The sequence below is a fragment of the Epinephelus moara genome, chromosome 7 (genome assembly GCF_006386435.1).
Source record: "Epinephelus moara isolate mb chromosome 7, YSFRI_EMoa_1.0, whole genome shotgun sequence".
Lineage (NCBI taxonomy): Eukaryota > Metazoa > Chordata > Actinopteri > Perciformes > Serranidae > Epinephelus > Epinephelus moara.
In genome coordinates, this window is record NC_065512.1 from 5,413,004 (window position 1) to 5,440,420 (window position 27,417).

The following is a 27,417-nucleotide window of genomic DNA, read 5'->3' on the forward strand; positions in this document are numbered from 1 at the left end:
ACCTAAAGAACGAGATCGCGAGTACAAGTGGCTGAAATGAGTTTCCTCTGCAGGCTGGGCTCAGCCTTAGAGATAGGGTGAGGAGCTCGGACATCCAGGAGGGACTCGGAGTAGAGCCGCTGCTCCTCCACATCGAGAGGAGCCAGTTGAGGTGGTTCGGGCATCTGGTAAGGATGCCTTCCGGACGCCTCTATTGGGAGGTGTTTCGGGCATGTCCAACCGGGAGGAGACCTCGGGGCCGCCCCAGGACACGCTGGAGGGACTACATCGCCCAGGTGGCCTGGGAACGCCTCGGGGTTCCCTCGGAAGAGCTGACGGAAGTGGCTGGGGAGAGGACTGTCTGGGCTTCTCTGCTGAGGCTGCGGCCCCCGCAACCCGGACCCGGATAAGCGGAGGACGACGAGTACAAGTATGAGTACGAGGTGCTCAAATATAAAAAAGGGCACCCCTTCCATAAATACTTTGCACGCATACGAGAAACGTTTTGGTGCGCTCAAAAAGAATGCCCTACTAGCAGATTTCTATATGTCTGCCGGCACCAGAGGAGCTCCTGAAGCCTGAGTACATACAGTACATTTGTGCAGAGCTGTGGTGTGGGAGCTGTAAACATTATTTCAGGCTGAGTTTTGGTTTATAAAGACACATAAAAGTGAGAAAGCAATTTGACATCTGTCTCCACTCACACCAGGCAGTTGATACTGTGAGTTTTTAGTAAGATTTCTTTTAAAGGACGATGATAAGAGCTGTGAGGATGAACTAAAACAATAATGTTGTGGGCCTTCAAGCCAAGACAGTGGGTTAACAGATGCTTTGTAGAGCTGCAGAGTCGAGGGATAATTCACTGTGGATTTGTGACTGACAGAGACCCCTCTCACATTACACATGGTAATTGAATCCATAGTTATTCTAAAGGAATATTGATTTTTATGTTTGTCGTTGAGTCAATATTCAATATCTAATTTAAAGTCATGACTGACACAATGTTAACTGAAAAAAACACATTACAGTTCAGTAATGATTGCGTCACATGTTGATGTTTGGTTGATACTGAAGCTTGTTTTTTTTAACACTTCTGATTGCAGTGACACCTCAGAGGTTGAGATGGCATCATCTGAGTAATTGAAGCAGGTGTGAAGAAACGTCCTGTCTCATGGGGTTCAGCTAATGAGCTGCAAAACGTTTTCACAGAGAGGAAAATCTCATGGGACATAACTGTGTGTGTTGTTGTTGGTTTGCCAACGGCCGTAAATGGTCATCGACTCCAACAAACACTGATCTGTAGAGAGATGATTTTTGCACTTCATTTTTAGCTCTGCTCATTAAGTCCAACACAAAGTTCACATTAATTTTGTCTCATGTAACTTACTGAAAACTTTGTACGTTTGATTGGCGTCATTGTGGTTGTTCTCAAGTTGGGTGTGTCTGGGGCTGCAGCCCCAAATGTATTCCAAAAAGCCCCAAATGGTTCTCCCTGAAGAAATCTGATTTAATTGAGTGATGCTCTTCTGTTCTTAATATTCAATAGCACCACCACATTTATGTAGCATTGTGATTCAGTTGTGATTTGTGATATTGAGCTTTATAAATAAAATTGACATTAAAATTGAATTTCAAAAAAGAGACAGCAGACAGTTTGAAAAGGTTATCCACACAAGTGTATTGTAGCTTGAGTCAAAGAATCACTCACATGCTGATTTAATTTCCACAGGAAATATGAAATATTTGAGATTAATTCAGGTGTTATATCGCTACAAGGGAATGAGTACTGAAATGTATTTAAATTTCATGTACAGCAGTGTTTAATGGTGAACTGTGGTGAAGGTGACATCGCTGAATCATACAGGGTGGTGTTGAGCTGCAGCTGAAGCTGTCACTTCCTGGATCCATCAGGACGTTTTTTCCGTGATTGGATCCGAGCACATTTCGGACACTTCTTTTCCACATAGCAGTGTTTGTGAAAGCAGGCCCTGCACACTGCGAAACAAGAAGCAGTATTAAGTCATTTCTGAACATTTTTTATAATTACAAAGATTGTGTCCCTGTTTTCTCCTTTTGTTCCCCACGTTGTGTTGTTCATGTTTGTCAGAGTTGCTTGGGAACAGCCAAAACAAACAGTATACAACAGTGATATTTCACAGCAGCATTTGGACTTGGATTTATTTGGGGTGCTTTCACACCTGCCCTGTTTGGTTCAGTCAAACTCAGTGCGGTTCGTTTGGGCAGGTGTGAACACAGCAATCACACTCAGGTGTGCACCAAAACAACCGGACTGAGACCTTCTTGAAGAGGTGGTCTCAGTCTGGTTACAAAGGAACTCTGGTGCGGTTGGCTTGTGGTGAGAAGGTGTTCCGACCTGGATGTGAAGCAACTGCAGTCACATGACACATTGTTTGGGTTAAACATGAGCATGTTACAGTCCTGGAGGATTATTAATGTGCACCTCCTCCTGTACTGCCTTAATATGCACATTCAGCACATCCAATGCATCAAAACATTGTTTTCTAGTTGGAGCCGCGCCTCGTTTTCAAACTGTATGGTTTGACTAAAATGAACAATGACAGCAATATAGTCCACGATGAGCAGCGCTAAAATCAACCTGCGTAGTTGTCCCTCCATTGTGACATTAGAAAGTGTCACATTTATCTTGCAAGTGTACTCTTCTTCAACGTTTGCTTTACTTCCTGGATTTTTCCCACATGGAAATTCTGACCAATCAAGAGCAGCTTTCTCACACAAGGCATTTGATCTGGTCCTCTTGTAAATGCTGCCGTGAGAACACGAACCAACTCTAGGCAATTATACAACTTTGGAACAACATGAGTCCCTGATTCAGACCAAAGGAAACGACTCTAGGGCTGACAGCAGCCTAAGAGTCATGTTTGTGTTAAATTCTGAATTTAACTACAATAGTCACTCTCTTAAAGCTCTGTTTTGGTCTCCACATACTCTTGAGAAAGGCTCTTTGGCCAGATAGTTTTATTACCCACCTCTCAGTGTACCATGAATCCTGTCTCAATAAGGTTAACGTCTGGAAGTAAGCCTGTTTTTATTTGACGTCATCAGTCTTACAGCCTGCTTGTCTCATTTACTTTAAATTAATCAGCATTTGTTGGTGCTTACCTGGACATCGCCGACATATGTCTCTCTGAAAAGGAAAGATGATGTCTCGCTCTCTGCAGAACTCACAGATGAAACCTCGGGCCAGACACAGCTGTGTAAAAAAAAAAAAAAAGTCAGAAGAATTGTGTGAGTGCGTCTGATTCTTCACTGTTTTAACCCAATGAGATCCCCGGTCCATTCCAATGGACAAAACTTTTCTAGGATGTCTAGATCTATGATTACTGTGATCTGACTGCACATAAGTGCACAGATTTATTTGATGGAATGTCTATAAGCCAATCATAGTGTTCCACATCATCTAAAGTCGACTGTAGTAGAGTCACGCCCACTTTTTTAACAAGCATGGCCGACCATAAGGCAAGAAGGAGGCGTAAGGCACGGATCAGTTTATAAATTATATTGTTAAAGTGCATAAGTTGTGTTTGAACAAATTATAAAGTAAACATGAGATATTATGTTACTGATACATGTAAAAACAAAATTATAAAAGATTTACAGCTTTTACTCAGCATTGTCTTCAGCAGTTTCTGCCTACTGGAATAGATGGTGGATCTGAGTGTGTTTAAACAGGGAGAAGGTGTTCTGATTGGATTTTCTAATGATGCAATCAGCTTATAATGCATCCAACTGATTATGTCGACAGAATATTAATCTCAGGAGGTTTTCAACACAGTTTTCTGAAAGCACTTCAGAAATGAAGTATATTTAAGTTGTTTTTTAAATGAATGCCACTAGTTCAAAAAACGCTTGCTGTGCCTTTTTATTGTTGCCAGACAACCATCCCATCACTTCCTTATCTTAACCTTCCCGTGTTATCACTCTACAGTTTATTGTATTATTATTATTATTATTATTATTATTATTATTATATGTGACAGTAATCAGTGTGTAGTTGCTGCCATGTTGAGGCAGAGGGTACTGTCTGTAGCTCTGGTTGAGGGTGAGAGGCTGTCAGCAGATAAACAGAGATCTGTGTGGGTACATGAGACCCTAAAAAAGAGGCTGGATCATGGGGAGTACCACCAGTTGGTCCAGGAGCTTCTCCTCCATCATGGACGTTTACAGGCATATTTTAAGGCAGTTTGACAACCTGCTCTCTATTGTCGGGCTTAGCATAACAAAAACGAATACTAACTACAGGGAGTCTGTTGGTCCTGCCGAGCGACTGAGTACAAAGTACTGAGTAGTTTCTCCTCCATTGTTTACTAACTGTAAACTTGTTGTTGTGACCACCACAGAAGGCCCGCCTCTCAAATCATCTGATCAGACAATGGGGGAAAAAAAGAGATGATGTGAGGTGCTTTTCCGCTCTGAGTCGACATTTTTTTCAACTCAAGAAGTTCAGGGCACTCCGGCATGAATGCCGCGCGCCTAGAGCACAGAAACCCGAGGCACATAGCTACACAAACACAGCGAGCAAAAAGCTTCATTCTCATTAAAAACAATTACAAAAAGCCGCCTCCAGCTGCTAAAATGGTTTCTGTGTGACTGGGGCCCAAGTATGTCATTTTCTTCCACAAATTGTCTTCAAAAATAGACGATGTAGCATATGACTGACTTTGTCATCTGGAGGTGGAAGGGATGGTCGATGGCATGTCACCATGGCGAGATGTCTGCCAAGCTGCAGACTGCTGTTCTACACCAACTAACAACAAAACCGGTTGTGTTTTAGTGAGTCATCACTGCGTCTATTAGCAGCTTTTCAGCCCCCAAATCTTGGTGTTTTTTTAGCGACTCGTTGCTGTGTTTCCAGCAGGGTTGGGGCACCAAAACCAGGTATTTTAAGCCAATCCTAAGCTTTTTCTACCAATAACTAAACCAAAGTGTAAAGTTTCAGTGCATCCGCTTCATAGTGACGTGCATCTAGTGACGCATCAACGTATCTGTGGTTTGCAGAAACGTACGGCAAGTGGGTTGTGTTTTGAAGCCATCCAGAAATACACTGTATATATTTTCCATATTAAAATATTAATAGTCATGAAGTGTGTCCTGTCGCAGAGCTTCAGACTGACCTCACAGTTTTCAACATGATCGACAGCAGAGTGCAGCAGCGCTCTGGCCTGCGTCACGAGATGACCCTTCTTCACCCTCCACAGGTCATCCATGGAGAAGAGGTGTGGCGGCTCCAGCAGGTGAGCAGGAAACTGTTCGAACTCAGCCATCACCCTGAGACACAAATATACACACAAACATACTCAAACTGCTTCCTGTTGATGGCATGTATCTTGTTTGAGGGCTTTTGGTTGAACTTATATCGTAGGAAACAATTAGGAAAGTTTGCAGTGCGCCAATAATAAAGGGATGGAGAGAGTCATTAAAATACAGACAAGCGTGCCTCGGCCACCACAGTTTTATTTTCAAAAGTTTCATTTTTCATGATGTCTCGTTGTCAGAGGTGGAAGAAGTGCATGAAAATTTTCCTTAAAGGTGCAGTATGTAGTTCTGGCAAAAAAAACATGGCATGTGTTCTGTGTGTTTGTAGTAGTTTCATACAATGCTGCTTAACACAGTGTCTTTCTTTATATTTCCACCAGATGGCAGCAAAGACAATCATTATCAGATCCTACACACAGTGGTGTCATTATTATTAAACCTAGTTAGATATTGTATATATACTGTGCTTAAGCTAATAAAGTAATGCAGCATTACCTGCAGTAAACAGTGATAATTGATCTACTAGTTGTGTAATAAATGTTCTATCTACCTTCCTGATAGTCTGCAGGCTTTCAGCAGCTTCTTGATGTCCATCAGCTGTTCGCGGAGCTCCTGAAGGAGAGAGGAAGAAGAGGAGGAAGGACTTAAATTATGAAGGACTGAAGGAACAAACAAAAGTCAATAGAAACAGTGTGCTGAACTCACCCTGAACTTCTCCAGCTCTTTCACTCTGCTGTAGAGAGTCTTCCCGACGCAGGTCAGGTCGAACAGAGGCTGATTCCAAACTGAGTCCAGCAGCTGTTTGGAAAAATCACTCACAGGATATCTGGAATATCAATATTATATTGAAACATTTAGTAGAGAAATCGCTGACAGGATATCTGCAATATTTATATGATCATAACAAATTTAATGGAGAAATTATTCACATAATCATTAGTTAATTCTTCCACTGTACATATAAAATCTTGCACTCTGGCCCATCATAATAACGTGCACTGGGGCCCGTCCTAACTTCAATACGTCACTGGTTCATAATGTCCATAATAATGTTAGTTTATTACCTGCTGAAGTCCCAGCAGGACAGAAGTCGACCAGGAATCACGGCCTCGGCGCCGCTGTGGCAGCAGTCACAGAAATACCTGATCAATGAATCATAACTCATTAGTAATCTGAGTACAGTCTCTGGAGACATTTAATATGGAGCTGAACGTTATTCTGGAAGACCATGAGAATCACAGGCAGTCAGTGCTGGCAGCGGCTGTAGGGACAATGTGTTGGTCCAGACAGCTATCGTATGTATAACCATGATATCTTGTTCGGATATTCATATTCTCCAGAGGATGAATCGTGCTGACTTTGATGATCCTCTGACTTTTCCTCTAACACAATCATGAGATGAACATTTGTGGTTTTGAGTTAATTATCTCAACAACTACTGGATGGATTCAAATGAAATGTGGTTCAGATGTTCATTTTTTCCTCAGGATGAATTTAATAACTTTGATGATCCCTTCTCGTCAGGGTCAGGTCCAAACTTCAACTGCACGCTGATGTTAGCATTTAGCAGCAGACTCTTTGTGTTGCTGAAACATTTATAACAGTTACGTACCTGCCGAGATATTCACAATAGCGCAGTTTCTTGATGTACCCTGGTGACACAGAGAGGCAGAACTCAGACATGATTTTCAACAGTTCATACTTCTGATGAATATCTAATTTCTGTCCACAGCTTTTTAGTTTAGCACAAACATCGTGAGATAATGTGATATGTGTTATATTTGGTTCACCCATAAAATAAGTGAAAGTCTCAATTAACACAAAAACAGACAGCAGAGAACAGGTGCTTTTCTGTTTAAATTATCTGTTGTGTTTGAATTTCAAATATATTTTTGCACATTCCCACAGCTCTTTGATTTTAAACCTTTACATCAGATATATTTTTAAACTATATTATTCAGTAATTTTACTGTAATTTGTTCTATTCATGTTTCTTGTCTATGCAACGAAGCAAATTCCTGGTAAGTGAAATCTGCATGGCAATAAATTGGATCCTGGTTCTTCTGAATTTAAAGGGAAAACAGATGTCCAATCAGTGTTGATGGGAAATGTAGTCGTAATTCCTGCGTGTTATATTGAAAGAGAAAGCTAAGTATGTAGCTGCAAAATCTCATATTCCTCCTGCAATATCCTCCTGGAAAGAGGAGGAACTGCATTTCAAACAGCAAAATACAAGGATGAGGGTACACTGTAAAGCAGGGGTGTCAAACCTACGGCCCAGGGGCCAGAGACGGCCCGCCAAATGGTCCAATCCGGCCCTCTAGATGACTTTGCTCACCTAATGTTGATGCACATGTGAAGGCTGAAGGGTTTCAGGAGCAATTTAACAAGTGAGCAGATACTTCATGTAAAATACTGCGTCGTGTACGTGAGCAGGAGGACTCTGTGTTCTCAGTCACTACAGCACAAATAAGGAATTAATGCTCAAATTAACTACATTAACCATCAACACTGACTGCACATCCACATAAAGGGTGGTGAACTTTTCATTTAAAGTCCCTGTCTGGCTGTGTATGTGTTTGGTTTAAAGACAGCACCCCCCAGTGGGTACATTAAAAACTCCAGTGCTTACTAATAACAACTCTATTTTAACTGTGAACTTCACGGGTTTCTCTCCTCTGCAGCTCAACCTGAATGGATTCTGCTAACTTTAATTTAATGACTGATTGAATTGCTGACCGTCTTTCTGTCTTTACTTTCTGTTCGTGGAAGCATTCTACAACTGGAAAGCATGTACATGTCTGTTTATCTTTCCTATACCCAGTGGCCTCCTGCAAATCATAAATCCACCATAATTCAAAAATGTTTGATGCTCATTTTCATCTTTACAATCCAGTACTTACTGGGCTCCACCTCTGTCCCACAGCCTGCACACAGGAAGTGCTGCAGGGCCACGACTTCACTGCGTCTGGAGGAGGAAACAGTCAACTGTGAACGCCCACATCCATCCATCCATTCATCTATGTGTATCTAAATAAATAAAGCACTGATCTCTCAATTAAAACATTCTCTGTGTGCTGCATATTTTGCATTCAGTGTTTGTGTGATGTCGACCTATGTGCTGGCTGAGCAGTGAAGATGATCTGGAAACGTGGCGGGGCCCAGCTCAGAGATCCTCTCATCCTGGTCCTCAGTCTGATCTCCTCTGCCAGGCTGTCGCTGCTCACCGCCACAGCTCCAGTACCTGGTAACTGGCAAAATACAGAGAGGAGAGCACAGTGTTTAAGCTCAGCTGTCAGGTTTGGGGATAAGAGACAAAGAGTAATGAAAGGAGATTGAAGGAAACAGAAAGCAAAGGTACGACTAAGTTTTTCTGTAGAAATTCATGTTTTGTTCTATTTCCTCTGTTATTTTGTCTTATAGACTTAAGGTCAGTTGCAATACCTAGAAAACGAGAGAGAGTCAGTTCTGTTTTTCTATTCTGCAAAGATGTGTAAAAGACGTCTCGCTCACAAGAGACGTTCAAAACAACACGAGCATCAAACCAACTAATCGGTTGATCCAACTGCTTGTCAGGAAGCGGGTTCAAAACCATAGGTGTAATAAGAGATTCTTATCGCTGTGGTGAGCGAGAGAAAGCCTTACTTTTTAAAAAAAATCTCCTGAGGCCCAAAAACAGCTTCCCAGGAACAGCACCAGGCTTTGAAGCTAATTTTCATAGTGGCCAAATGTAGAATTTGCCACTATGTTTGCCCACAGACTCTACATTCAGTGAATGCAGAGTCTGTAAGCAAACCCCGGAGATCTTGCCTCCAGAAGAAGAGCGGAAGAGCCCTGGTTTCCGGTTGTAGGCTGTTTGTAGTCTGCGTGATATTGATCAATCACGTTTGAGCCGGCTGCAGTTGTTGCCAGGTTAAACGCTCCGTGCGGTGAACTAACCAGGCGGAACATAATTGGCGTCACTGCACAGCATATTTACTTATATATAAACGGAAGTCGGAAACGGAAATTCGCCTCCTCCGCCCAAATCAAACCAGAATGCCAAAAAATCGGGGGTCTGCCCCCAGAGGCTGTATCGCCGTCTGCCGGAAGTCAGACGTCGAATACAGTCGATGGGTTCCAAGAATGCGTTGGCATGGATGTTAACCAATATATCCACCAGGGGGCAGCCCAGAGTCAAAAAATTATGACAACAACAAACTCACAAACAAACATGGCGACTGTGGAGGAGATATTGATAATGTACCTCTTGCATAAAAGACAAAAACAGAGGCAGCGTTGTAGGAGGCGGTGGTCGGTGAGGCCGTTAAATACATCGCGACTGGAGGACAGAGAAATCTTCGCACCTTGCCTCAAAAAGTTCTGCCATTGTTATTTCTTCTTCGCGTCTCACTAGAGCTACGTATCAGCAACACTGCCTCCGCGGCTTCCGGTGGTACTGCTCCGTTTGGCCCGTATCTGTAAGCTTTATGGAAACGTGCAGAAATACGGATGAAATGAGCGCGGAGCACGGACAGAAGGCTCCGTCCGTATCCAGATCCGTATTTAACGTTGAGCATAAATGGGCCTTTAGGGGTTGAAGGTGTGCTGGAGTCTATCCCAGCTGACACTGGGTGAGAGGCGGGGTTCACCCTGGACAGGTCACCAGACTATCACAGGGCTGACACATAGAGACAGACAACCATTCACACTCACATTCACACCTACGGACAATTTAGAGTCACCAATTAACCTGCATGTCTTTGGACTGTGGGAGGAAGCTGGAGCACCTGGAGGAAACCCACGCTGACACAGGGAGAACATGCAAACTCTGCATAAGGGTTACAATAATGTCATTGTAACAGTAGAAGCACAAACTGGGGAAATATAAGCCACTAATATAAGGGACTTGGCTTGGGAACCAGAGGGTCACTGGGTCAAGTCCCCATCAAGACCAAATGTGGAGTGTGGACTGGTAGCTGGAGAAGTGTTGTGGTGCTCCTGAGCAAGGTACCACACAGCCAGGTGCTTGGGGTGCCTGTCCATGGGCAACCATGGAAACTTCTCCAACAGCATCTTCCTCACAACATAACCAACACAATAAGCATCAGCTACCTCCATCTCCCAGCCATGTTTTTTTTTCATCTATTAAAACAATTATGTGGGTGATATTTAGTCACTGTATTGTGTTCTCACCTCCTGCAGGGAGCTGCGGAGGCTTTGCCGTCCACGCCGAGGCTCTCGTGAAGGGAGCCAGCTCCTCCTGAACTCCAGTACCAGCTGCTGGGCCAGCCACTCTGCACTGCATCATGGGAAACCAGATAAACTCAGGACTCAACAAATCCAGACACAAATCCAGACACAACAAGTCATTTGTCTGTATTTCCTTACTTTATGAGAGAGTCTTTGGGTGTCAGCGTCGCGTCGACTCCACAATCTGGAATTAAAACACAGAAGACGACGTTCAGGAATATTTCTGTGTGGTTTGATGTTAACCTGGAGCCCAGTGGAAATAATTTTACCTTCGAAGCCACTGTCTGTGGAGAGGACAGAGAAAGTCTTGGGCGGATGTTCGGTCTCGTCGTTCCCTGCTTCCTCTTCCTCCTCATCCTGTCTGTGTTGCTGTGTGTGTACATTAGAGGAGTGTGTGTTTCTGTGTGGACTGCAGGTCTGTGTGTGTCTGTTTGTTTTACATCTCTGTTCATGTGGCGGTACGCCCTCTGTCCAGCTGTGTGTGTGTCTGTGTGTGCACATGTCGCAGTGAGATTCCATCGTAGACGTCCATCCATCAGAGCTCAGAGTCCACTTTACACCCTCCAGCACCTCCAGCACCATGTCCACCACGATGAAATGAGCATTCTCCTGCACACACAGTCGTTCATACAGACAGTGGTGAAGCATTCACAGATACTGATGGTGTTATCATCCAGAGTGAGGCGAGAAGATGTACATCAGATTAAGAGATGAAACTGATATCTGAGTCTGACGGTAACGACTCAGATTTTATATTCTTACATCTATAATGTACCAAAAGTATGAATAAACTGCAACTGTTCTGGGAACTAACGCACCTTGTCCAGCTCACAACTGGTCTTAAAGATGTCTGCATGGAATTCTGGGATACCGCTGCACCTTCTCTGTTTGCTGGGTTGTGTTGAGGTAGAGAGGCCTGACAAAACACACACACACACATTCAAAAATAGTATAGCATCATTGAAAGTGATATCAGCACTCAGTCAAATTCATTTCTGTGGTGTGTAAAAGTGCAAAAGCCACTATAAGGGTGACATATAGGTTTTTTATTAGATATCTCACCCAGCATGAGATGTCTGATGAAACATAGCTCACACATTCATGGTCCCTGGAGGATGACTTGTAATAATTTTGAGCATCCTCATTTTATTATTCACAAGTCTCACAGAGCAGCTACACAACTGTGAATCCTTGGACATGTCAAACCATTTGTCTACTTTATGTACAGTTTTTTTTTTCACAGGAAAAAGAAAAGTCATCTCCTAGTGATAAGCACGGATTTTAAAGGGATGCTTCACCTCCAGAATAATCATTTGTATATCAATAACTCACATTGTATTACGCTGAATTCAGGAAGAAATCTTTGTCTTTCTTGAATATGTCTTTCAGTGAACGAAAAATCCAAAAACAGAGAAAATTCCTGATGATTAAAGTCATAGGGGTCGACGTTTAACAACAGCAAAACTACATCAAAACACCCATTTACAAACGCTCACACAACTTGTGCAGTATAAACCAAGTCTCATTTATCCAGTCATGTGCTCAGTACTTCACAGAACTTCTCTGTGCTCTCTTCAATGCTCACTGAACACAGGAGCTGCTGATCTACCTCTGCCTCGATCAGATTGTTTGTAGCATTGTGTGTCTTTAGTGAATCCGAATTAACCCTTTAAAACACCAAAGTCATCCATTAACACAAACTAAGCAATCAATTGAGGCAGCGGTAGACCAGCAGTTCTCATGTTTAGTAAGATAAAATTACTGTTTTCGTCAGTGGAGTCTGGCTTTGAAGAGAGCATTGTTTCACTGTGATTTCAGTTCCCCGTCGGAAAGGGCTGTCTGTCTGGGAAGTACCGAGTATACAACTGGATAAATGAGACTTGGATTATACTGCACAAGTTGCTCGAGGGTTTGTAGACGGATGTTTTGATATAGTTTTGCTGTTGTTTAACGTGGACCCTCATGACTTGAATTCAGCAAGAAATTTCTCTGTTTTTGGATTTTTCGTTCACTGTGGAGACAATCAAGAAAAACAAAGGTTTCTTTCTTAATTCAACGTAATGTGAGGGGAGCAGCTGATAAAGAAACCATCATTTTGGGGGATGAAGTATTCCCTTTACATTACCTTGTTCACATGAATGAATGTTTGTTAATGAAGCCAGATGAGCTTAAATGAACCGGACTATTATGAACTCCCTCTAAGACGCAGACCCTTGGTTTGGTTTCTGGTAGGACCAACACTTTGATTGGAAAAATAACATTGAGATGTCTGTCTTACTGTGGCAGCACCACCTTATTGTTCCCATTTTTTTCTGGATGTATTTAGAAGTTGATAAAAAACATGATGCCTTAAGATACTTACTCTTCCTGTGGCAAACATCAGTCTTTTCCCTTGTATTAGAATGACTGTGCCGGTCAAACACAGGACGTTAAGAAGTTCTTTGGTTTCTTACAATCAAACTAATCAGATTATAAGCTGTGTTGGGAGGTTTGGGGAACAGCAGGTGTACTCTGTGCAGGCAGCAACTGTAGACTCTGTAGATACACCTGTAATGATTCAATCTATTCTAATCTCAGCTAATAGGTTCTGAGACTGTCTTTCAGCCAATGCGTTCTGCCTCTCCACATGGAATTTGCCTGCCATTCAAACCACAAACAATACTACTAAGACTGCAAACACAAACTGGCACACTTTCGATTCCAAAACCCATTCTACCTGATGAATGAAGGGCATTGCAGCTGCTTTGGCCCCGCCCTCTGTTCTCCTCAGCCAATCCCTGCCGTCCACTGAAGGGAAGTCGGAGCCCAGCAATGGAGAGGCGGTTCAGGTGTGATGAGGCAGAGGTGCAGCATGGCTTCTTGTTCTCCTGGAGAGGGGACGGGAGGGGACAGGAGCGCGGTTTGGATCCCAGATCCTCCATACTGGTGACTGAACCAGACGCAGGAGACAGAGAGTCCAAGCTAGAGGAAATAATGTTTCACTTATTTGAAAGATATAGACTGATTGATACTGTCAGATTGATCTGACATGAAGTGCACTGACATATTTAGTATTTTTAATGATTTCCTGTATGTAGTGACCTTGATGACGCAGACGTGTCGGTGCCCCCTCCATGCCAGGAGATGGGCCTGTGGCGTCTGGAGATGACTGGACTGCTCCTGGGAAGGAGGAAGGTTGTGTCCTCAAGATGCAGAACAGACAAGTCCTCTTTGTTCTCCTTTCCTCCTTCCTCACCGCCATCATCCTCACCAGCGGCAGGACGATTAGGGGCTTCATCAGTGTTGTTGACAGCAGAGCTGGAGTGTGGGTTTAACTGATGGGACTGTGTGAAGGTCTTGTCATGTGTCCTCTTTGTGAAAGCCAGCTGTGAGTGTTGACGGGAAAATGTTGTGTTTGTTTCTCCTGCACTGGTTTCTGGTGGTGTCAGAAGGAGAAGTGGGACTGATCCTGGATCAGCCGGCTGCTGGTTTTGGTGAGAGCATTCTTCTGGAGCAGCTAACAGAGAGAAAGAGGAGACAGACATATTTATCAATTAATATTTCAAATGGAGATCAGCTGTCATTGTTGAGGGATGAGAGGGAGCAGAACTGAGACGAAACAAGAGGCAAGATGGAGAGAGGTGTGAATGCAGACGAATGATTAATAACATTACCAGATATTTCAGATCAAAGCCTACAAACAACAGGAGGGATTTTGTCATTTGAGCTACTGGAACAGCTTTTAATGCCCAGTATGTAATGTTTAGAAGGATTTAGTGGCATCTAGTGGTGAGGATTGCAGATTGCAACCAGTTGAAACTTCTCCTAGTTAGAATTCCTTCATTGTTCAGGAGGTTTTTCCCAGGAGCTGAATTATCTGCAGAGGTCTCCTCCTCTTCAGAACAAACAGACCAACTGATTTAAACCACTAAAAACACTGAATAGAGCAGTTTCACGTCAAACATCTGTGTTTTTTGAACGCTGTACAGCTTGTTGTGACAGAGCAGCTAACTACAGTGCCCCCTGCCAAAATGCGAAAACATGAATGTCCCTATCTGGAGCCAGTGTTTTATTTTTTCGTTCTGGGCTACTGTAGAAATATGGTGGTGCAACATGGCGAGCTCCGTAGACAATGACCTGCTCCCTGTGTAAATATGAACGGCTCATTCTAAGGTAGCATAAACCAACCTGGTCTCACTCCTAAGTCATTGAATACTGGCGCTTGGGCAGCGAGTTCTTGTGTCAGACACTGCTGAAAAAATCTGTCATTTCACATCAGCATGATACACAGCCGTTCATCATTACTGGCCGTTCGGCACCGGGCAGCATCAGGGGAAAACGTGGCCGGACCAAAAGGTAAGTTAAGGGGGCGGAAGTCCAAGTATGGTGGGCAGGAGTGGTGATGGATGGGTCCAACAACCAGGGGCGCCGCCAGGGATTTTGGGCCCCACGAAAAGAATTTTTACTGGGCTCTATACACAGCTGGCCGGGAGGCCACCAAAATTTTTTGATGCTATTTTACATAAAACTATGCATTTTGATGGTATTTTTGACTATCATTCATTATTTATCATTATTTTTTGTCAGTATTATAATTTTATTAGGGGCCTCTCTGGGCCCCTCTTAATCATGGGCCCCTAGAATCCTTCTCCTTTTTCCCCCCTTTTCGGCGCCCCAGCCAACAACAAAGGACTTTCACCAGGGAGGCTGGTGTTTGCTTCCTGTATGATTGTAAAGCCAAACCCTGTTCACTTTTCCTAGGCCTAACCTTATGAGTGTGTTGACTAAACGTAACCATGCGCATTAGTTGTCAATTTGCGGTGCTGTACCAATGTAGTGCTTTTATTTTGAAAGAGACGTGTTTTTTGAAAACAGCCAACATATGTAACAGGCTGAAGTTGACACGGGGTCCCAGAACATCAACAACCAACACACCCAGGGTACCTTGGACGTCATATCTTGACTTGGAAAGTCCATGACCAGATGTCAATATGTGACAAGGTCGGAGTGAGAATGTGTTGCAGAAACACAGTGATTCTTATTTTCAGGTGATTATGCACATAAGAAAAAATACTTATTATATTATGTTACATTTCTGTCAATATATCCTCCTAAATCCTACACACTGGAGCTTTAATGTGAATCATCTTTGCCAATCCACAGCAGGTACAGTATGCAACACCGGATGCTTCCTGTGTAATTGCAGTCTTTAGAATCTATTCTGAGTGTGGATGATCTTACCTGTTGCAGTCGGAGCTGTAGCTACAGGTGCTGGTGACTCTGCAGAGTCCATACACCAGCTGACATATCTGGATCCACGGAGAGAGGAGGACATGTCGCCGCAGCTTCCCATCTGTACGGCAGAGGAGAGATAGAGTTTCCCAATGACAGCAGCTTTGGTGCAAACTTCCTGGTGCAACAGTGTTTCCTGAGTCAGAATCTACACGAATAAACTGAATTACTCAAAACACTTATAGCTCCAGGAAGTTGATCGCTACTGATGACATCTTGATTTGTAACTTTCAAAAGCTGCTTGTTGTCCTTTTTTCTGCGTGCAGGAAGTGTTATCAGTGCTGCTGCAGTTCCTGTTGTACGCTCATAGAGTCTGATGAGGATCATAAAACAACTTAAAGGCCCTTAAATGTCAAAGTCTCATGTCTGAAGAGGCCTGCCCTCATTTACACTGTTGGCAAAAGATGAGATCAGACAGGTGGTGTTTGTGGACGCTGGTATTTCAGAGAGACATTGTGGAGAATATTCACACGCTGAAAGAACTCGAGACATAGTTTACTTTTGAAAGTTGAAAGATTGCAGACATTTTGGCAATTACACCTTTTCAGATTCATCACGGCACCTCCGATGTGGATCAACACATAATCACAGACATTTCTCAGGAAATGAGTCACACAGGATCTGCACTTGTGTAAGTCAGAATTGTGGAGAAAGCGTATCATTTCGAACTCAAACAAATGTCCACAGTTTCCAGTATTTGCATGCTTCATTTCAACAAAATACAAAAATGTGAGTGCCTTCTCTTGTGCCACAAATATCTCAGGAAATTGTATGAAAAAGTGAACCGAGCAAAAAGTAAAGATCAAATGTGTTTACGTGTGTGATATCAGGACCTCCTCTAACGTTCCAGAATAAAGGGGCCCTGGTTCTAAACTTCTGCTTTTGGTTTTGACCTCAACCTGGGAACAACTGCCTGTTGATTTCAGCCTGCACAATTTTAAATGTTATAGTAAAACGTCCTGTGAAACACAAGAGATGTTAAATGGGGTTGCATGTACTGCCCTGTTTGAATTTAACCTCAGAAAGGTTTTACCAGCTTAATGAACTGTGAATGACAGTTTGCAGAACATGGAAGTTAACCTTGAAATGTCCGTAACTCTGGTCCTGAAAGTTTCTAACTTGAATACAAACTCCAGTATGTATCAGTTTAGTCTCTGGTATTCCCCTGACAGTCTAATCAAAGTGCACAGTACCTTCACTGTGTGGCAGCTTCACAAACATCAGCTGGTTTCACATCATACATCAGTGACAGTTAAGACGAGACTTAGTATTCAGTGTCAAAAGAAACAACTTGTTTTCTCAAGTTCAGTCAACGTAAAATTTTAAGGCAGCCCAGACAGCAGGGATGGGCAGTATTTGTGTTACTTGTATTTAAGATACGTATTTCAATTACATTTGAGTATTTTGTAATTTGTATTTGATAAAAAGCAAATGTAATTTGTAACAAAATACTTTTGAGTGGAGTAATTTTGTATTTAAAATACGCAAAATATTTTCTCCACGAATCAAAAAACAAAAATAATAGGCTACACATTCTTATAATGTTGGATGTAACAATATTTTTTACTTTTTTTTTAAATATTTTTGTTTATAATATATAATATTTCTTTTAAACTTGGGCCATTCAATGTGCCCTTCAATGACCTAGTGGTCTGTTTTACTGGACTGTGCATAACATAGGAAATTGTATGTTGTTGTGGTTGATGCTTGGGATGAGTATGCTACAAATGAATTGCCTCACGTGGGATCAATAAAGTTGTCTGAATCTAAATCTGAATCAATAAATAATATTTTAGGTTAGCCTACATGTCCCTAGCTTTTTTTCTCTTCTTCATTTGAAAAATGTTGAAATTCATTCTTATGTTATTATCACAGTGTCTGTGAATATTTTATGTGTTGATACAAAAAAGTTTATGGGCTGTTAAGTCTGGTTAATAAATATATATATCCATAATCAAGTTGTTGTTTTTTAATGGCTTTGCTTTGTTACACTTAGTTAGTTCTGTGACTGTTCTGCCTTTTTGTGGGGTTCACCAGAGCTTTGTGTGTATCCTATAGCCCAAACCTGAATACTCTGCTACACCAAATTGTGAGAAAACAAGTGCAAATTTGCAATAGCTGCGACCAAATTTGCTACTATCACGCCATTAATGGATGAATCATGGTTGTTCTTTCTGGCATAGTTACTTTTGGTCTCTAATTGCAGCATGTAAATTATGAGCATTTTTGGTCAAGGACTTTTTGAGTTATTCACAAAAAGATTTGAATCGGTTAGTATAGCGCCACCTATGGATGAATCGTGGGCATTCTTTCTGGTATAGTTACTCATGGTCTCTAGTTGCAGTATGCAAATTTTGAGCAGTTTTGGTCAAGGACTTTTTGAGTTATTCACGAAAAGCTTTGTGGACCGACCGACCAACCAACTGACCGACCGACCGACCGACTGACCAACAGAGTGACCTATAGAGCTGCGGGTCGCTGCTAAAAAGAAAAAGAAAAAAGTGTTTTCTGTATTTGAAAATACAAAATACATGTATTCTATTTTAATACATTTTCTGGCACTAGTATTTTGTACTTTATTTTGATACATTTATTTGAGTGGTATTTTGTACTTTGTATCAAAATACATTTTGATGCATTTTTGCCCATCTCTGCAGACATTAACTTTTAGAAGTTTAAACAGCTTTTTTACAATGCAGTGCATAAACGTTTGGAGAAGTTTACTCTGAATTTTTCCAAAATGGTCAACTTTGACTGTAAATGGTAAAATAAACAAAAAAAAAACTGATCAATTTCTTCTCGACTACTTTTCAGGTATTTTTGCTTTATGGCCTATAAGGCATTTATTTAATAGCGAGTCCAGCAATAAAAATTCATTCATTTCCCATAATGGCTTATGCCATTGGAGGTGGCAGGGGAAAGGAGCCTATCCCAGTTGACACTGGGCGAGAGGCAGAGTTCACCCTGGACAGGCAACTTAGAGTCACCAATTAACCTGCATGTCTTTGGACTGTGGGAGGAAGCTGGAGCACCTGGAGGAAACCCACGCTGACACAGGGAGAACATGCAGACTCTGCATAGAATGGCTCCACCACCCGAGGGTTCAAATCAGGAACACTCCTGCTGTGAGGCAAAAATGCTAACCACTTCACCAACATGCCACCCAGCAATAAAAATGATTTGTTAAATACTTACTCTACAGGTGACCATGGCTCTGAACAAGAAAGGGAAAGAATGAAGGAGGAGGAAGGAACCAGGAAAGATCCATATTCTACCATCTCACCCTGTTAAAGTTTTCTTTGGTTCTGGTTTTTAGGGTTTTTTTCCTCTGAGGTGATATTGGACTTTATCTATAAAACTGAAATTGAACTGGAGTTATTATTTGCACAGCCCTTTGAGGCATGCTTTGTGATACTAGGCTGTAACAAACTTTGACTTGACTTGACTTGAAATACAGGTGTACTATGAGTGTAATAGTGTGTGACTGTAATATCAATTAGAGATACAAACTAAGGAGGCAGGTGTCAGCAAGACATCTGAAAGTGTCCTGAAGGTCTTCAACAGTATTTGTGTCAAAAAAACTGCTTAAAAGTTCTCAGCCTGCACATAAAGGTCTCTCCATCTAAAAGTCCAGGGCTGAATTTCAGTCCCGGTCTGCCCCAAGAAACACTAATCAAAGATTTTTTATTTCTGCTGTTAAGTTTCAAAAGATATCTCCTCTTGAACTCCTCTTGGGGGTAGACTGAAAATGGTCTCCCCCAGTGCTGAATATGTGATTACAGCCCTGAGTAAAGATTCAGCTCAAATAAACGGACTGGCAAAATAACAGCACAGAGCAAATCAATCAAAGGGTCAACAGATAAACTGCTGGATGGATTACTGCAGGATCTGGTACACAGATCAATAAAACTAAAAACACTGACCCTCTAACTCATCGACCTCTGACCGCCTTCCTTTGTTACTGTTATCAGCTGATCTTTAACTGATTGCAGATGAATTATTCTTATTATTTATTGGATATCCAGCCCTCTATGTTCTCTTAAAGGAATACGTCACCCCCCAAGTGATCATCTGTCTGTCAGTTACCCACCCAGTGTTAGGGTGAGCTTTGTTTTTCTCTCATGCCTCCACGGTGAACGAAGAATCCAAAAAGCTGAGAGAATTCTTGATGAATTAAAGTCATAGGGGTCCACATTTAACAATATAAAATCTCTACCAAAACTTCAGTTTACAAACTCTCGACCAGCTCATGCAGTATAATTCAAGTTTTATTTATCCAGTCGTAGGCTCAGTACCTCCCAAACACATGGATTCTGCTAAAACCTCAGTATTTAAAACACTTCTGCGTAAATAGTCTCAGCAGAGATGGATAGCACTCCTGGGTTGGAACTTCACTCCCAGTTCGTTCATTGGCCAGGACATCACATTCTCACTGCGACCTCGTCACATATCAACGTTTGGTCATGTTCTTTCCACATCCAGATACGACGTGCAACGTACCCTGGGTGTGTTGGCTGTTGATGTTCTGGGACGCTGTGTCAACTTCAGCCTGTTACATGCATTTTCTTCTTTCAAAATACACTTCTGTTTTCACAGGAAATGTACAGTTTGCATACAGTCTCTTTCAAAATAAAAGCACTATGTTGGTACAACACCATAAATTGGCGTTTTTTTCCTTCAACAACAAATGCATATGGTTATGTTTTGCCAACACACACACGTGGTTAGGTTTCGGCAACAAAAGCATGTGGTAGAACAGGGTTTGGATTTACAGTCTTATGGTAAGCAAACTCCGGCCTCTCGGGTGAAAGTCGGTGGTTGATGGACCCATCCACCACCCCTCCCACCTGCCCAACTTGACTTTTGCCAACTTAACTTTCATTCTTGTGCCACCGTGTTTCCCCCTGATGTGGTCAAATGAAAGCAACCACATATGCCAGCGTGAAAGGATAGCCCTTTTTAATGGTGTCTGACGCCAGACGTCACTGACCAAGCACCAGATTTCAACGACTTCGGAGTGAGACTGGGTTGGCCAAGAAGCAACAGGCGTGAATGCTTGACAGCAGATCTTTAAACTGATGTTTTGGTATAGTTTTGCTGTTAAACGTGGACCCCTTTCACTTCAATTCATCTACATTTTTCTCAGTTTCTGGTTTCTTCTTTTCTTCACAAATTCAACGTAACACAGGATGAGTAACTGATATATAAATGATTATTTTGGGGGCAAAGTATTCCTTTAATGATGAGAAATAACAACCACAACAACAAAAACTTTAAAAAAAATATTTGAATTTTAAAAAATCATTCTCCAATTCTGGGATAAGAGATTTTAAAGCTAAAACATAAATCTGGAAAATGCAGACAGTAACACAAAATGAAACAACAAACAAACTAACTGAACAGAGAACATCAGGAATGGAATATTACTCAACATTTACTCAAGTACTGTATTGAAATACAATTTTGAGGTACTTGTATTTTACTTGAGTATTTCCATTCAATGCTGCTTTATACTTCTACTCCACCACAACTCTCTTTTAACAACACTTTCTAGTCACATTATAAAGGTAATGCATTGATTAATGCATCATTAATGCAATACATTTATATATATTACTCTGATATGGGACATCCTGCATGATGAGTAGTTTAAATTTCAGTACTTTAATTTGATGTCAGTACTTTTGTACTTTAACTTTGACTTGGAGCAGAGTATTTTTACAGTGTGGTATTATGACTTTTACTTGGTGAACGGTGTTGGTTTTTAGTCTTCACCCCAAACCACCAGTTTTATCCAGCACTGTTAAAGAGTACATTTGTGTTTAAGATATTAATAAAAGCTCATTAGTTTCATTTCAGGAGACTGACTCACTTCAAACTTCCTGTGTGAGTGCAGAACACACTCTGATTGTGTGCGATAATATCGTCTTGAAGTACCAACATGTTTCCTATTTTACAAACAGCAAAGTGCATTGGACTGAAGGACGGAGCAACACTGACCAAAACAGCACAAACGTCTTAAAGACCACGACATAAACCAGGCTACTCACCATTCTGAGAGGTCCTAAAGTGAAGCAGCGACCTGTCAGAGGCTGAAGGGACTAAAATGAGTCTTCATCCACCAACAACTGAAGCACAGAAAGGAAGAGAGGCGGCTGGTTATCAACACTTCCTGTATTTAAAACAGTGGTTTGACTTTCTGTGGCTGAGCAGGCGGCAGGGTTTGTCCTGACAGCAGAGAGGCTAAAAAGCTCCTGTTAAAGTGCACAACAGAACTTAACTCAAGTAATTTACCCCCAAAATTGTTATTAGTGTCCTGACAATTAGACAATAGACTTTTTCTTGTGAAAATGTATCTAAAGTGTGATTTTGCTGAAGAACATACAAACACAGATAAAGAAAAATAGAATCAGATAGAAAAGATGTATTACAATTGTATTCAATAGAAAATGATGTGATGGAATCTCAGAGCAAGCCGCAGCAGCAGTTACATGTTCAGAGGTTATGATGGTGCATCTTCCTCAATCTAACTGTAACCATAGATAGAACAGTGTCAGGCTTTTTTCAGCAGAAATGTTAAAGTGTCTGAGCTCAGCAGACGGACGGATGGTTGTCACGTCAGCTGGCAGCTGGTAGAGAAGAAAGAGGAAGTTTCACTCAGAGTCGAAGTATCAGTGTGTTTGATCTACCTTCATGTTCACAGGAGGAAAACGGAGACGCAGCTCAGATGTCTGAGAGGACACGTCTCCATGTGTGAGACCCTGACAGTGCACATTCCTTATTATTTATCTCCCCTTAAAGTGCCCTGAATGTTTGTGTTTGTTTTCACACACTGGAGGACGTCAGGAGGACTCAGAGCCCAAAGACACCCTGCATCATCCCTGTGTGTAGTTTTGATGTGAGTGTGAAGTGTCTGTCTGGAAGTATGTTTTATATAATCAAAGCGAGGACACTTTTTAAGAGAGTGAGAACTTTAAAAGGAAAAAAGTGGGAACATGTTTAGCAAGTGTGGACATTTTTTAGTAAAGTGAGAACATTTTTAGGGAATGATGACATGTTTAGGAAAGGATGACTTTTCTTTTAGGAAGCAAGGACATCTTTTGGAAAGTGAAGACATTTTTTAGATAGTGAGAAAATGTTTAGGAAGTGAGGACACTATTTGGACAGTGAGGACATTTTAAGAGAGTGAGGCAAGGATATTTTTTGGAATGTGAAGACTTTTTTTGGAAAGTGGGAAAATGATTAGGAATGAGCACACGTTTTAGAAAGTGGGGACATTTTTGGAAATTTATGTAATCTTTGGAGACATTTTTTGGAGAGCAGGAATAGTTTTAGGAGACAAGGGTTTTTTTGGATAGTGAGGACATTTTTAGAAAGAAAGAAGAACATTTTAGAGAATGATGACATCTGTAAGAAGTGAGGATATTTTTAGGGAGCAAGGCTATTTCTTTGGGAAGTGAGGACACTTTTTGGAAATGTATGTAATCTTTTGAGAAGGACAGCATTTTTAGGAAGCAAGGACATTTTTTGGAGAGCAGGGATAGTTTGGGGACACAAGGCTTTTTTGGAAGGTAAGGACATTTTTAGAAAGTTAGGAAACGTTTGGAAAATCTGATCATTTTTAGATGGTGAGGACATTTTTAGAGAATGACCACAAGTTTAGGAAGTGAGGACATTTTTAGAAAGAAAGAAGAACATTTTAGAGAATGATGACGTGTGTAAGAAGTGAGGATAGTTTTAGGAAGCAAGGCTATTTCTTTGGGAAGTGAAGACATTTTTTGGAAGTGAGGACACTTCATGGAAAGAGGGGACAGTTTTAGGGAGCAAAGCATTTTTTTTTTGGAAAGTTAGGGTATTTTTGGAAATGTATGTAATCTTTTGAGAATGACAGCATTTTTTGGAAGGTAAGGACATTTTAAGAAAGTTAGGAAACTTTTGGAAAATCTGAACATTTTTAGACGGTGAGGACATTTTTAGAGAATGACCACAAGTTTAGGAAGTGAAGACATTTTTTGGAAAGCAGGGATAGATTTAGGAAACATGGAATTTTTTTTTCTTTTGGAAAGTGAGAAGATTTTTAGAGAATGACGACATGTTAAAGATATTTTTTGGAAATTTAGGACATTTTGGAAAATCTATGTAATCTTTGAAGAATGATGGCATTTCTAGGAAGCCAGGACATTTTGGAAAGCAGAGATAGTTTTAGGAATCTTATCTTTTTGGAAAGTGAGGACATTTTTAAAAGACAAGAAATTTTTAGAGCATGATGACGTGTGGGAAGCGAGAATAGTGAGGACACTTTTAAGAAGTGGGGACAGTTTAAGGCCATTTTTTTAAAGTTCGGACACTTTTGGAAACTTGTGGAAAATGACACCTTGTTTAAGAAGCAAGAACATTTTTTGAAGAGCAGGCATAGTTTTAGGAAACAAGGATTTTTTGGGAAGGTGAGACATTTTTAGAGAATGACCGCATGTTCAGGAAGTGAGGACATGTTTAGGAAATGAGGACACTTTTTGGAAAGTGGGGACAGTCTTAGGAAGCAGGGCAATTTTTTGGAATGTTAGGACATTTTTTTGAAATTTATGTAATCTTTGGAGAATGACGGCATTTTTAGGAAGCACATTTTTTGGAGAGCAGGGATAGTGTTAGGACACAAGGAATTTTTCTTGGGAAAGTGAGGAGCTTTTTTAGAAAGTAAGAACATTTATAGGGAATGATGACATGTAGGAAGTGAGAGCATTTTTAGGAAGCAAGGACATTTTTTGGAAATGGAGATAAGGACATTTTCAGAAAGTTAAGACATTTTTGTAAAATAAGAACATTTTTAGTCGGGGAGGACATTTTTAGAAAGTGAGGACATTTTTAGAAAGTGAGGACATTTTTGAAAAGTGGGGGGAGTGAACATGGATGGGTTATGAGACAACGGGCCTCTGGGCACAGACATGGTGAGGGCCCCCCACCTCTCCTACAGAAGAGCAAGAAACACAAACTTGAAAGTCATTTAGCTTCTTTTTGTTATGGTTTTGTGACTCTTTGTAGTCGTTACACATCTTTCTGTGGTTATATATGTCTCTCTGTAGCGCTTGGTAGTAATTTAGAGTCTTTTTGTTGTTGCTTTACGCTCTTTGTGTACACTTTGAGTCTCTTTGTGATTGTTTCCCCCTTTTCCTAGACTTTCTGAGTCTCTTTGTGTATCTTTGCAGCTGTTTTACATCTCTTTGTAGCTGCTTTGTGTTTCTTTGTGGTCATTTTGAGTCTCTCGTTAGTGTGTGTCTCTTTGAGTCACATTTTGAAGGTGAAGGTGAGGGGCCCCTGACACTTTGGGCCCCTGAGACTGTGCCCAATAGGCTTGTTCAATAATCCATTATGGGAATTCAATGATTTTTGGAAAGTAAAGACATTTTTAGAGTGTTGGGACATTTTTGGGAAATTGAATTTTTTTTTTTCTTTCAGTTTTCACATTGTCAAAGTGCTGTTTGAGGTCTAAGACGTGGTTTGGGGTTAAATTTAGACTGCAGGTTAACGTTAGAGTCTATGGGATGTATTGTACATTACATCAGTGAAGGTCCTCATAAGTGTACAAGTCCAAACAGGAGTTGGCACACCGACTGTAATCAGTGATCAGCACTGTGTATCTGCTGATGTAAGCTTGTTATGTAATCGCTTGACTCAGCATTCCTGCTCCCCAATGGAGCTCTCCCACTGTCTCACACACAAACACACACACACACACACACACACACACACAGTTGGTAGTAAATAAAGATTTTTACCTTCAACACAAAGCAGATTGTCTCTCTGCGTGCAGAGGTGAATCCAGGCTGCTTTTACCTCACAAACATTTATTCAGCAATGTGTTGTTTGTTCTTATTCATATTAAAAACCAATGACTAATTTATCTGCATAAGTAATACTGGCAAAGTTCACAAAGTTTTGGCATCGTTACAGAACTGAAAAAGCCAAGAAAATTTTTTTGACAGCCAAAATTTAAGCATCGAAAACTGCTTAGTACCAAATTTTGTCCCATTTACAGTATTTTACTTAACAAAAGTTCTCATTCACCTATTTAAGAGTAATAAAAAAGTATTATTTATGTGTCTGTACAAAATCCCATCAGCACTATTAAAAAACTCCTCATCCTCAGCCTTCATCCTAAAAAGTGTAAGTGTTGAGTGTTTAAACCTGCAGCAGCTGTTCCCTCTGTTTAAAGGGGCAACAAACTGATTTCACTCATGACGTTTGTTCAACAACTCTGCCTGTGAGAGCTGCTTTATAAAGTCAGAGCAAATAACTCTGGTGATGTACCGTGTGTTGGCTTGGACTGGGATACTGCACATGATAACAGAAGTCCAGTGTTTCAGACTGGGTCCTTGAATTTGAATGAAAGCTTTGGGTTATACCAGAGATGCTTTATCGGAGTGTTTTAGGGTTTGACGTACTTTTAGTTCAGTAACTTTAAGTAAAGATAGCTCAGCTTCTGCTGTGTACTTCTGTGTTGCATGTTTTTTTTTGTAACCACACTAGCGGCGAGGCTCAACTATTGGATTAATTGGGATGAAATGTCGTTGGGATATTCATGGTCCCCAGAGGATAGAGTTTACTGACTTTGCTGATCCTCTGACTTTCCATCTGGCGCCACAATCTGGTCAAACTTCCCCTTGAAATATCTCACCCTTTACTTCATAGATTGGCACATTAGTTTGGTTTGCAGAGGGTGAACTCGTTTGACACTGATGATCCTCTCCTGTAGCACCACCATGAGGTTCACATCTGTAGTTCTTATCAAAATGTTTCAACAACTGTTGGGTGGATATTTAATGGCGGTTGGTTCAGACGTTCATGTTCTCCACAGGTTCATGTGTGATAATGTTGGTGACAGTATTAAGCAGTGATGATAATGATGATATACATTAACAACAGATCACATGAACACTTGATTAAAGTGGCTTTCAGCAGGATAACAATTTAGTTTTTGAGTATATTAAAGGCTCTGCACACCCACACAGCTGTTTGTGTTATTGTGGTCGACTGTGGGCAGTGCTGGTGCTAAACTAACAGGAAAGTGACACTGTGTGCAAGTGCCCACATGAAACTGAGACCAGCTCAGTTCAGCCAGAATAAGTGAAAGTTGTGCAACATGTTGCTGCAGCATGTGGACTCTAGTGAAATGTTGACTTTACTTTTGTGATATTTACATGAAAAAAGGAAAGAAAATAAAGTTGCATCATGTGTTTCGATCATTTACTAACTCTGGGGCAGACAGTGAATAAGTGTATTCCCTTAAAAGGTTGAACTTTTCCTTTAAAGGAAGTGCTTCATAGAGCAGCTCTTCCTCATTTGGTTTGGATGATTTAGGAGGATCGTACCAGACCCCTCTGCAGCTGAGCTAATGACATATGGTGTGAACATATAATTACTGATAATATGACCTCCAGAAGTTGGTAATGTGCAACATTAAGCCACAGACCTCCACCTGATAAGATTCCTGTTATGAGTCTGCAAACAGAGTCTTAAATATTCAGCAGTTTTTGTGAGGCCCAGGATTTAGGGTCCAGGTGTTAGAAACAACCCACAGCGTCACTCAGGTATATTGAAGCGCAGCATGCATTGACTCTGTCCACCAGATGTCACTGTTTAGTC

At 41.2% G+C, this 27,417-nt stretch overlaps 1 protein-coding gene across 1 annotated transcript; it reads right to left on the bottom strand.

The window, feature by feature from the left end:
* Window positions 1-1,638: 1,638 nt before the first annotated feature.
* rubcnl (rubicon like autophagy enhancer) lies at window positions 1,639-21,944 on the bottom strand. Its single transcript, XM_050049835.1, has 17 exons — window positions 21,828-21,944; window positions 15,727-15,838; window positions 13,588-14,002; window positions 13,223-13,467; window positions 11,325-11,422; window positions 10,776-11,115; window positions 10,645-10,690; window positions 10,450-10,555; window positions 8,389-8,525; window positions 8,178-8,242; window positions 6,887-6,926; window positions 6,339-6,416; window positions 5,980-6,100; window positions 5,825-5,886; window positions 5,133-5,286; window positions 3,121-3,211; window positions 1,639-1,974 (listed from the first exon to the last, which is right to left on the bottom strand). The coding sequence occupies exons 1-17, from the start codon at window positions 21,828-21,830 to the stop codon at window positions 1,871-1,873; spliced, it is 2,217 nt and encodes a 738-aa protein (XP_049905792.1). The 5' UTR covers window positions 21,831-21,944; the 3' UTR covers window positions 1,639-1,870.
* Window positions 21,945-27,417: the final 5,473 nt, after the last annotated feature.

Excerpts from the sequence above, each read along its gene's own strand:
- rubcnl (XM_050049835.1), bottom strand. Across the intron at positions 10,691-10,775 it reads CACAGACAGTGGCTTCGAAG|ATTGTGGAGTCGACGCGACG; the intron begins GTAAAATTATTT and ends TTTTAATTCCAG. Across the intron at positions 8,243-8,388 it reads ACTGCTCAGCCAGCACATAG|ACGCAGTGAAGTCGTGGCCC; the intron begins GTCGACATCACA and ends TTCCTCCTCCAG.